Here is a 12,855-nt window from a genome sequence, read left to right as displayed (position 1 = left end):
AGTACATTTAGCAGCATTTATGGCCTTTGGTTACTAGACACGATGCCTGCAGTCATTTATGGTTTTTACAACTGGGGCAGGACTATTACTGGCTTCTGGAAGGTAAAAGTCAGGGATGCTACTAAACATTCTACAATACACAGCACTGTTTCTACGACAGAGTTACCTGGATCCAAACAAGGCGCCATCCTATTAATTGCTTTCTGGCTGTTTTGTAGTTTCATTGGGGAAAAATATTTATGAATCATGTATCTGATAAGAAATTAATATCCAGAATATATAGAAAACTCCTAAAACTCAATAACTAAAAACAACAGCCCAAAACAGCCCAATTCAAAAACGGGCAAATAACTTGAATAGACATTTCTCCAAATAAGATAAAGAAGCTCAACATAAATAATCATTAGGGAAATGTAAATCAAAACCACAGTTTCACACTCATTAGGATGACTACAAAAAACAAAACAAAACAAAACAAAAAAACAACAAAACAAACCCAAAAACACCAACACAAAACTCCAACAAGGATGGGTGAGTATGTAGAGAAATTGGAACCCTTGTGCACTGTTGGTGGAGATGTAAAATGATAAAATATGCTATGAAAAATAGATGATTGTTCCTCTAAAACTAGAAATAGAATTACTATATGACCCAGCATTCTTACTTCTGAGACTATAACCAAAAGAATTGAAAGCAGTGTCTGGAAGAGATATTTGTATACTCATGTTCATAGCAGCATAATTGAGAATAAAATTTGGAAGCAACCCAAGTGTTCATGAATAGATGTATGGAAAAAGAAAAATGTGGTATATACAAACAAACAATGAAATTTTATTCTGCCTTAAAAAAGATAGAATTTGCAATATTCTGCAACATGAATGAATCTTGAGGACAATTTACATAAGTGAAATAATCAGTCACAAAAACACAAATACTCTATGATTCTACTGATATGTGGTACCTAGCATAGTCAAAATCATAGATAGAGAAAATGTAATAGTATTTGCCAGGGACTTGGGAGGAGGAGGAATGGAGAGTTATTGTTTAATGAGTATAGAGTTTCAGTTTTGCAAGATGAAAAATTATGAATGGATGGTAGTGATGGCTATACAATGTGAATGTATTTAATACCATTAAACTGTACACTTAAAAATGTTTAAGATGGTAAACTTTATTTTGTGTGTATTTTAACACAATAAAATTTGTGTTAAGACAAAAAGAAAAACCAATTCATTTGATATGTAGACACTACCTGTCTTTAATTCTATTTAAAATAATTCAGGTAAAAAGCTTTTTTTAAAAGGTTGTATTTATTTATTTGAGGGAGAGAAAGCATGAATGGGGAGGGGCAGAAGGACAGGGACAAGGGGGGCTGCATCCCAGAACCCTGAGATCATGACCTGAGCTGAAGTCAGACACTTAGCCTACTGAGCCACCCAGCTAAAAGTTTTTTTAAAGCTTCATTGGAGGATTTCCTTACTCTGAAGCCCATAAGCTCTTAAACATCGTGTTTCATGTGTTAACATCTAAATCTTAAATTTCTTGAAACTTGGGAACTATTTTTCTCCATCTCCTGTTCTTCCTTGAGTGTCTAAAGTAGACCTGATATATAATAAATATATGTGGATTTTTTATTAAAAGGGAGGCAAAATAAGGAGGGATGTCTTATGCTACCATAATGCTGGCATTACTATCTTTAGCATTTTGTGGAAGGGAGGTCTAGTGGTCATGAACTCATTTAGCTTTTGTTTGTCTGGAACAATTTTCTCTCCCTTTAATTTTTAAAGGGCAGTTTTGCCCCATATAGTATTCTTTGTTGGCAGCTTTTTCTTTCAGTGCTTTGAATATCATCCCACTGCCTTCTGGACTGTAAGGACTCTGCTGAAAAATTTCCTCATAGCCTTGTGGAGAATCTTATTAGAGGTTCTTTGGTCTTTCTCGATCTGGATATCCATTGCCTTCTTTCAACTTGGGAAGTTCTTTAACCATTATTTTTTTTGAATATGCTTCCTGATCCTTTCCTTCTCTATTGTTTTTCTAGAACTTTTATAATACATATATTAGTCCCATTGTTGGTGCCCCATAAAGCCCTTAAGTCACTCTTTCTCATTCTTGTTTGTTGTTCTTAATAATTTCCAGTGACTTCTTTTTGAGTTCACTGATCATTTCTTTTGCTTGATCTAGTCTGTTATTGAACCCCTCTAGTGCATTTTTCAGTTGTTAGTGTATTGTCAGCTTCATGACTTCTGCTTGGTACTTGGGGCTTTGGGTGAATGGATCAAGTCTTTGCCTCCCAAAGAGGAAGCTGAGAGTTGGGATTATTTATCCACTCACTTGGTGGTGAGCAGGGGGACTACCATTGATGATTACTAGCTCAAGCTGCCACCCCTGTAGTCCCTGGACATCCAGAGAGTTCAGACCCATCAGAGCTCCCAGAACTGGCAATATAGATTCCAGGTCTTTGGGCAGCCCCCTGAAAATTATGTGCATGTTGGACCTCCAAGCAAATCCTTTGCTGCTGGGTGAAGCAGGGGACTAGATGGTCTCTTCCTGCTTGTAAGACACTGCACTGTGGTAAGGTTGCTGATGAGAATGTGTCTTGAATCTCCCTACTGGCTTTGGTGAGTCTGGTTTTGCATTCTCCAGAGTAAACGAGACTTTCATTTCATTTAGCGTTCATCACAAAGAAAATTAATCCATGAATTGAAGCTGAATCAGTGAATTTGTGAATGGAAAGGAGAGTCCAGGGCTTCCTACACTGCCATGTTGCTGCTGTCTTTTTCCTTCTGAAATATCTTTTCCCTCCAACATTATTAGGATATAATTGACATATAATACTGTGTAAGTTTAAGGCATGCAACATGTTGGTTTCATACATTCATATATTGAAAAGTGATTATCACATAGCATTGGTTAACACCTCCATCCTGCCATATAATTACCCTTTCTTTTTTGTGGTGAGAATTTTGAAGATTTACTTTCTCAGCAACTTTCAAGTATATAATGCAGTATGTATTAGCTATAACCAACATGTTGCACATTAGATCTCCAGAATGTATTAATATTATAACTGGAAGTTTGTACCCTTGACTAATATTTCCCTATTTCCACTACACAAAGCCCCAGATTGCTCCCTGTTTCTGTTTGTCTTTCTTAGATTCGACATATAAGTGATATCATATAGGATTTCTTTTTCTCATCTAATATGTTTCAGTTAGCATAATGCCTTTAAGGTATTATCTCAAATGGCAGGAATTTCTGCTTTTCCTGATTGAATAATATAGATATATCACATTTTCTTTTACATTCACTCCTTAATGGCCACTTAGGTTGTTTACATATTTTGGCTCTTGTGAATAAGGCTGCAATGCACATAGGAGTGGACATACCTTTATGAGATCATGATTTCAAATACTTTGGATAAATACCCAGAAGTGGAATTGCTGGATCATATGATAGTTCTATTTTTAAGATTTTGAGGAACTTCCATACTGTTTTCAATAGTGGCTGAACCAATTTACATTCCCAACAGTATACAAGAGTTCCTTTTTCTCTGAATCCTTGCCAACATTTGTTATTTTTATCTTTTCTATAATAGCAAACATAACAGCTGTGAGGTGATATCTAACTGTGATTCTGAGTGGCAGCTTCCTGATGATCAGTGATGTTGAGCACTTTTTCAAGTACCTGTTGGCCATTTGTATGTCTTCTTTGAAAAATGTCTATTCAGGTCTTTCCCCCATTTTCTTTCTTTTTTTAAAAATTTTTTATTATATTATGTTAGTCACCATACAGTACATCATTAGTTTTTGATGTAGTGTTCCACGATTCATTATTTGCCTATAACACCCAGTGCTCCATGCAATTTGTGCCCTCCTTAATACCCATCACCGGCCTATCACAATCCCGAACTCCCCTCCCCTCTGAAACCCTCAGTTTGTTTCCCAGAGTCCATAGTCTCATGGTTCATTCCCCCTTCTCTTTATCCCCCCTTCATTCTTCCCTTCCTTCTCCTACTAATCTCCCTGCTATTCCTTATGTTCCACAAATGAGTGAAACCATATGATAATTGTCTTTCTCTGCTTGACTTATTTCACTTAACATCATCTCCTCCAGTCCCATCAATGTTGCTGCAAATGTTGGGTAATCATTCTTTCTGATGGCTGAGTAAGATTCCATTGTATATATGGACCACATTTTCTTTATCCATTCATCTGTCGAAGGGCATCTTGGCTCCTTCCACGATTTAGCTATTGTGGACAATGCAGGTATAAACATTGGGGTGCATATGGCCCTTCTCTTCATTATGTCTGTATCTTTGGGGTAAATACCCAGTAGTGCAATTGCTGGGTCATAGGATAGCTCTATTTTTAACTTTTTGAGGGACCTCCACACTGTTTTCCAAAATGGCTGTACTAACTTGCATTCCCACGAACAGTGTAAGAGGGTTCCCCTTTCTCCACATCCTCTCCAACATTTCTTGTTTCTTGCCTTGTCCATTATTCCATTCTAAGTGGTGTAAGGTGGTATCTCAAGGTGGTTTTGATTTGAATTTCCCTGCTGGCTAATGATTTTGAATATTTTTTCATGTGTCTGTTAGCCATTTGTATGTCTTCATTGAAAAAGTGTCTGTTCATATCTTCTGCCCTTTTTTGATTTGATTATTTGTTTCTTGTGTATTGAGTTTGAGAAGTTCTTTATAGATCTTGGATACCAGCCTTTTATCTGTAGTGTCATTTGCAAATATCTACTCCCATTCTGTGGGTTGCCTCTTAGTTTTGATGACTGTTTCCTTTGCTGTGCAGAACTTTTTATCTTGATAAAGTCCCATGAGTTCATTTTTTTCTTTTGTTTCTCTTGCCTTTGGAGACGTGTCATGAAAGAAGTTGCCGTGGCCAATGTCAAGGAGGTTACAGCCTATGTTCTCCTCTATGATTTTGATGGATTCCTGTCTCACATAGAGGTCTTTCATCCATTTGGAGTTTATCTTTGTGTGAGAGAGTGGTCAAGTTTCATTCTTTTGCATATAGCTGTCCAATTTTCCCAGCACCATTTATTGAAGAGACTGTCTTTTTTCCACTGGATGTTTTTTCCTGCTTTGTCAAAGATTAGTGGACCATAGAGCCGAGGGTCCATTTCTGGAGTCTCTATTCTGTTTCATTGGTCTATGTGTCTGTTTTTGTGCCAGTACCATGCTGTCTTTGTGATCACATCTTGTAGTATAGCTTGAAATCAAGCAACGTGATACCCCCAGCTTCGTTTTTCTTTTTCAACATTTCCTTGGCGATTTGGGGTCTTCTCTGGTTCCACACAAATTTTAAGATTGTTTGTTCCAGCTCTTTGAAAAATGTCATTGGTATTTTCATTGGGATGGTGTGGAAAGTGTTGATTGCTATGGGTAGCATTGACATTTTAACTATGTTTATTCTTCCAATCCACGAGCATGGAATGTTTTTCCATCTTTTTGCGTCTTCTTCAATGTCTTTCAGCAGTGTTCTGTAGTTTCTAGAATATAGATCCTTTACCTCTCTGGTTAAGCTTATTCAGAGATATCTTATGATTTTTGGTGCTATTGTAAATGGAATGGATTCCCTAATTTCTCTTTCTTCAGTCTCATTGTTTGTGTATAGAAATGCAACTGATTCCTGAGCATTGATTTTGTATCCTGCCACATTACTGAATTGTTGTATGAGTTCTAGAATTTGGGGGTGGAGTCTTTTGGGTTTTCCATATAAAGTATCATCTCATCTGCGAAGAGAGACAGTTTGACTTCTTCTTTGCCAATTTGAATACGTTTTATTCTTTTTTGTTGTCTGATTGCTGTTGCTAGGACTTCTAGTACTATGTTAAACAATAATGGCGAGAGTGGGCATCCTTATCGTGTTCCTGATCTTAAGGGAAAGGCTTTCATCTTTTCCCATTGAGAATGATATTCGCTGTAGGCTTTTCATTGATGGCTTTTATGATATTGAGGAATGTACCCTCTATCCGTACACTCTGAAGGGTTTTAATCAGGAAAGGATGCTGTATTTTGTCAAATGCTTATATTTCTAATAATATAATGCCATTTGAATAATGTTGATTATTTTCTGTTTGGTACCTAACAAAGTCTACAAAGCTTAAAATGAGGAGCTCTCTTTTTAATCCTAAATCTACCTCAGCAACCTTTTTTTAGTTTAATACAGTTAATTTCATTAGTAGCATAACTAATAATTTAATTAATACATACATTTCACCTTATATCTCACATATCTTAAAAGGCAGAAAGTATGTCAAATACATATAAATATTCAATGCTCTATGAACAAACAAGGTGTAAGCCATGCCAGGTTATCTAATTCTAAACCTGGTACAATCCTTTTTTTATTTTTTTTTTTAAATTTTATTATTTATTTATTTTTATTTATTTATTTATTTATTTATTTATTTATTTAGTACAGTTAGCCACTGTCGTTAGTTTTGATGTAGTGTTCAATGATTCATTAGTTACATATAACACCAGTGCTCAACACAACATGTGCCCTCCTTAATACCCATCACCTGGCTACCCCATTCCTCTACCCCCTTCTCTTCTGAAACCCTAAGCTTATTTCCTGGGGTCCAGAGTCTCTCATGGTTTGTCTCCCTCTATGATTTCCACCCCTTCGTTTTCCTTCCCTTCCCCTATGGTCCTCTGTGCTATCCCTTATGTTTCATATATGAGTGAAACCATATGATAATTGTCTTTCTCTGCTTGACTGTTTCACTTAGCATAACCAGCCCTTTATCTGTAATACCATTTACAAATATCTTTTCCCATTCCATGGGTTACCTCTTAGTTTTGTGGACTCTTTCCTTTGCTGTACAGAAGCTTTTTATCTTGATGAAGTCCCAAAAATTCATTTTTGCTTTTGTTTCCCTTGCCTTTGGAGACATGTCTTAGAAAAAGTTGTTGTGGCGATGTTGAACAGGTTGCTGCCTATGTTAACTTCTAGGATTTTGATGGATTCCTGTCTCACCTTGAGGTCTTCCATCCATTTTGAGTTTGTTTTTTGTGTATCGTGTAAGAGAATGGTCCAGTTTCATTCTTCTGCATGGGGCTGTCCAATTTTCCCAGCCCTATTTACTGAAGAGATTTTTTTCCACTGGATATTTTTTCCTGCTTTCTCAAAGATTGGTTGACCACAGAGTTGAGGGTCCATTTCTGGGGCCTCTATTCTGTTTCATTGATCTATGTGTCAGTTTATATGCAATACCATGCTGTCTTGGTGACCACAACTTTGTAATATAGCTTGAAGTCAGGCAACATGATGCCCCCAGTTCCCCCCCCCCCAACATTCCCCTGGTGATTCGAGGTCTTTTCTGGGTCTGCCAGTCCTGGAAGCTCTTTGTCTCTCCATCCATTTTGAATGACAGCTTTGCTGGATAAGTATTCTTGGCTGTCTGTTCTTTTCATTTAGTACCCTGAATATGTATTCCCAGCCCTTCCTGGCTTGCCAGGTCTCTGTGGACAGGTCTGATGTTATTCTGATGGTCCTACCTCCTTATGTAAGTAATCTCTTCCCCATAGCTGCTATCAGGATAGCTTCCTTGGCTCTAAGATTTGCAAGCTTTACTATTAAATGCTGAGATGTTGGTTTATTTTTATTGCCCTTGAGGGGGGTCCTCTCTGCCTCTTGGACTCAAATGTGTGTTTCCTTCCCCAGATTAGGGAAGTTCTCAGCTATGATTTGCTCAAATATACCTTCTAGTCCTCTCTCTCTTTCCACCCCCTCAGGGATCCCAATAATTCTGACATGGGAACATTTCATGGCATCATTGATCTCTCTAAGTCTGTTCTCATGGGCTTCTAGATGCCTATCCCTATCTCCCTCAGCTTGCCTCGTTTCTATCAGCTTATCTTCGAGATCACTAAATTGTGGCTGTTGGAGTATCCAGTTTAGACTGCATCTCATTCATAGCATTTTTTAGTTCGACCTGATTAGAACTCATTTTGCCCTTAGAGATTCTATATTGTCGCTAATGCTTTTCTCAAGCCTAGCTATTCACTTCATAATTGCTGCCCTGAAGTCTATCTCTGACATTTTGCTTATATCCATATCCATTAGATCTGTGGCAGAGGCCATTGTCTCTGGTTCTTTTCATTGTTGGGAGTTCCTCCTCCTAGTCATTCTGTTGAGAGATGGTTGAGGGAGCGTACAGAGTCCACGACCCAAATTAGATGCTCCCTAGGAAAATTTGAAGCGGTCAGAAGCCACCACTGAAAAAAAAAAAGCCAAAATGAAACACAAGAATAAAATTTATAAAATTTTTAAAATTCTTAAAAAAAGAAAAAAAAGGGGGGGTGAGGAGAAGGGGGATATAATTTCTCAGTGTCGACAAAGTAGGATGTTCCTGGGTATATTTCGTTCTCTTTGTTAGAGGACACTACTTTCCAAAATTACAGGGAAAGTAACACTTTGTATATATGGAAAGGTAATATTGAATAAGGAAAAAAGGACTACAGTGAAGCATCTATTTACAAAAAATTATAGGTGTGAAAAAGTACAAGTTAAAAAACCACTCTGAAATATAAGTTGATATATTAAACATCTAGTTGAAATGAGAAAAAGGTAAAAAAACAAAACAGAGAAGCATAAGCAAAAGAAAAAGAAAAAGAGAGTTGAATCTGAAACATAAACAAACCATGAGGCAACGACTGGAGCTCAATGTACTATTTTCCCGCTGCATTGGGATTTTACAGTTTTATGGGGACCCTAGGTTTGTCATCCTGTTGTTCTTCCACCTGGTGTTCTGGGGGAGGGGCCTATCTTGCTGTTTCTCAGGCAACCCTCAGAGGTGCTCTAACCCCCTGTGGGGGGGGTGGGTCAGTGGAAACTGTTTTTTTTGAGCTTTTGTTCTCTGGGCGCTTTCTGTGCCTCCTAGAGGTTCAGAGCAAAAATGACTGCACCCAAATCTCTGGACCAGAGCACAAAAATTGCAGTCTGCACTCTTCACTAAACCCTCCGTTTCTGTGTGCGCTGCCAAAAACCATAGCCTCTCATGGTGCGTGCCCACAGTTACTCACTCAGAGGCTGTCCCGGGGCCCAAGAGTGTCCCTGCTGTTGGTGCTTCTAAAACTGAGAGCATCCTTGGGCTCGCACACATACCTGAGGCTCCTGGACCTATTTGGCTGCTACTCTAGAGACCTTTCCTGGCTGCTACCACTCTGCAAGTTTTTGTCTGGTCCCTGGCACGGGACACTTTTGTGCTCCGGTGTTACATCACTTTCCAGGAGCCAGTTTATGGAGGCTCCCTCCCTTTCTCTTTATCTTCTGATATCTCCCTGCAGCTTCATGACTCTGCCCTTCCTACCTTGCAATAGGCAACGCTTTTCTGCTTGTAGAGATCCAGATACACATTCTTACATCTCAGGCTGATTTCGTGGGTCTTCAGAATGGTTTGGTAGATATCCAACTAAATTCAGGGGACAGGTTGAAACAGGGTCTCCTACTCCTCTTCCATCTTGCCTCCCCAAAAGCTACCTCAGCAACTTTTTAATGCTAGGTAATTATAAACCTCCTTAGGTATCACATTATAATTTCCAAAGTAAGTTTATTATTTCTACAATGAGTATTGGAATTATGTACTGTATTTTACTGAAGGTTTTTTTTTTTCTTTTAGCTTCTAGAGGTGGTCCATTTGCTTGTTATGATGAAGTAAATTCAAGAGGAGATAGATATGGAAACTGTGGCCGAAAGTTTTGTGCTTATCCGTATGTATTTAGAAATTTATAATTTTGATTGGGATTTAGGTTATATATTGCTAAGATCCTAGAATATATGGGAATTTACCACAAGTTTCTTTGTTTCATGATCTGAACTGAACAGTATACCCATTGCCTGCAAATGACATGTATTCAGTGCCTATAATGATACAATGATGATATTTGTAGTAAGAATTTTTTATTCTATTTTACGAATGAAAGACTTAAAGACTGGTGATAATTTGCTCAAATTTCCGAAGTTAATTTAAGACAGACCAGGGCTGTCAGATTGCAAATATCATTAGTTTTTCCCTTGGCACGTAGCCTCATGGAACAAAAATAGCCAATTGCACATAAATCAATGTGTTCAAAAAGTTTTCTGAAAGAATATTGTTGTGACCTGGAGTTAAATGAGTAAGACACTTTTTTTTTTAAACTAAAGTATATCACAATCTGTGTTATTTCAGTAAATAATAAGAGAATTTTTTTCTGCCTTGTGCTTCTAGTAATCTCCTATGTGGAAAACTAGTTTGTGCCTGGCCACACAAAGCATTAATATCACGTGCAAATTTATCTATCATTTACACGCATGTCCGAGAAGAAATGTGTGTATCTACATTTCGAGTCACAGATAAAATCCCTAAAAATCCATGGACAACAATTGATTTACCCGAAGAGAGAGATGATACATTTGTACAAGATGGCACTGTGTGTGGTCCTGATATGGTAATAAGAACTACAAATTTTCAAGTGTTTTAAAAATTATTTTTTTATAGTTATACTCATTTTGGCAATATACCAAGCAATTCTTTTTTAAACAGTCTTGTTGAAATATTGTTTACCATAATAGTCAGCCATGATATGTACAAGTCATTGCTTTTGATTAATGTTTGGAATTGTACAATCATCACCATATCCAGTTTTAGAACATACCATTACTCTATAAGCAACATATCCAATTTTCCCAGTTATTAACATCTAACAATAATATAGTACATTTGTTATAATCAAAGAAATAATAATGTTCATACATTATATTAAATAAATTCCATACTTCATTCAGATTTCTTTTACCTAATGTCTTTTCCAGGATTCCACCCAGAATACCACATTACATTTGTTAGTTACGTTTTCATTGGCTTCTCTTGACAGTGATGGTTTCTCATAATTTCTTTGTTTTTGATGGCCTTGACAGTTTCAAGAACTGGTCAGGTATTCTGTAGAATGTCCCGCAAATTAAAATTTGTCTAATGTTTCTCTTATGATTAGGCTGGGTTTACGTATTCTTGGGAGGAAAACCCCAGAGGTAAAGTATCTTTCATCATATCATTATCAAGTGTTGATGTTAACCTTGATTACCTGCCTGAGGTAATATATGTCAAATTTCTCACTGTTAAGTTACTCTTTATTTCCCTTTCCATATTGTACTTCCTTGAAAGAAGTTACTGTGCAAAGCCCATATTTAAGGAGTAGGAAGTTATGTTTCCCCTTCATGGGGGCTCAGTAGCTCCATAAATTATTTTGAATTCCTCTGCACCAAAGGTTTGTCTGTTCTCCATTTATTTATTCAGTCATTTATTTGTAACAGTATAAACTCATGGATATTTATGTTATGGTCTGGGTTATAATCCAATACTACTTTATTGATTTCATTGTTCAAGTTTTTCTAGCTTTGGCCATTGGGAGTTCTTTCAGTCAACTCATGTCTCTTTGACAAACTCTTAACATTGTGGGATTTTTTTTTTCTTTTTGAGTGCTACCTTACTTTCCAGAATCACAAGATGTTCTACATTCATATTGAATGTTTCCTGCCCCAGTTCCTAAAATAAGCCATTCGCCAAGACACTCTGGTTCATTTGAATGGGAAATGATATTTAGAAACCAAGATCTAGGTATTAATTTTGCTTTTTGCTATGAGACTGTCACTTCTGGAGCCATCAGCAGACAGAGGTAGGGAATGTATATCTATGTCTATATACTATTAGTGTATATGAAAACATACAGATACATATATATGAATCTATGCATATATATATACACATATGTATGTATATTTACAATCAAATTTTGTATCTATTTCTATATCTACATATCTACATTAAAAATCATGAGGTCAAAATTACACTTTCAAGTTGAATCCGCAATATAGGGTTCATTCTAGCCTCTTACCTTTTCATATTTGTGACTATTTTCTTTGATAGTGATATACTTTGACACTTTCTTTGACAGTGATATATAAAAATTCCGTCCTTGGATGCCTTTGGAATACACATTAAACTATCTCAGAATTGCTAGCTCGTTCCACTGTGAAATTCTTTTTGCCCTTAGCCTAAAAACATACGTAAAAATATTTTATTCCAAAAATTATTTGGGTTAATTCATTTTTCCTTCTTAATGTGGTTAGATTGTTCATTTGAAAAACAGTAAGCTTTTTGGATTTCCCCCTGTCCTGTCCTGTTCATTTTATTTTATTTTAGGTTCTGATATGTGAAATATAAAAGGAATTTTAAGTTTCAAAACTATAGGGGCACCTGGGTGGCTCAGTCAGTTAAATGCCCAACTGTTGATTTTAGCTCAGGTTGTAATCTCAGGGTTGTGAGACTGAGCTTCGAGACTGGCTCTGTGTTCAGCTTGTGTCTTTCCCTCTGCTCCTACCCTCCCCCCCACTCCTACACACATGAGCTCTCTCTCTCTCAAATAAATACAGTCTTCAAAAAAAATTAAAATATTCAAAACTGTATATGGTTATATTCAGGGAATTATCATTTTTTATCCTTCCACTCCATTCCCATCCCTGCAAACCTTCTATCCATTCTCATTACTCTCCCCTACTCCCAATAGAGAAACAATTAGTTTTTATTATTAGTTTCTATAATCTTAGTTTTTGTTTAGTTTTAGTTATCTTACCTTTTATTTTTTGCACAATGGAGCAGATATATACATTTTTTATATCTCCTTTGTTAAACAAAAAGTATTATACTATAAATGCTTTTGCACATTTTTCTGCTTAACACATTTTGTGGTAACTAATTTACATCAGTTCTAGAGTGCTTCCTTATTATTTTATCTGGCTGAATGTTATTTGATTTATTAAAATAAATGCAATTTTTCCATTATGAAATAATACACAT

At 36.6% G+C, this 12,855-nt stretch overlaps 1 protein-coding gene across 1 annotated transcript in view; it reads left to right on the top strand.

Moving 5' to 3' along the window:
• The window catches only part of LOC113261995 (disintegrin and metalloproteinase domain-containing protein 5-like), a 118,257-nt gene that overhangs the window by 31,434 nt on the left and 73,968 nt on the right, over window positions 1-12,855 (top strand). The window contains exons 5-6 of the mRNA XM_048220722.1: window positions 9,643-9,733; window positions 10,231-10,450. Coding sequence (XP_048076679.1) covers window positions 9,643-9,733; window positions 10,231-10,450 — 311 coding nt within the window. The remainder of the gene's footprint in view (window positions 1-9,642; window positions 9,734-10,230; window positions 10,451-12,855) is intronic.

The sequence above is a fragment of the Ursus arctos genome, unplaced genomic scaffold (genome assembly GCF_023065955.2).
Source record: "Ursus arctos isolate Adak ecotype North America unplaced genomic scaffold, UrsArc2.0 scaffold_27, whole genome shotgun sequence".
NCBI lineage: Eukaryota > Metazoa > Chordata > Mammalia > Carnivora > Ursidae > Ursus > Ursus arctos.
This window is presented reverse-complemented; position numbering and strand designations above follow the sequence as displayed.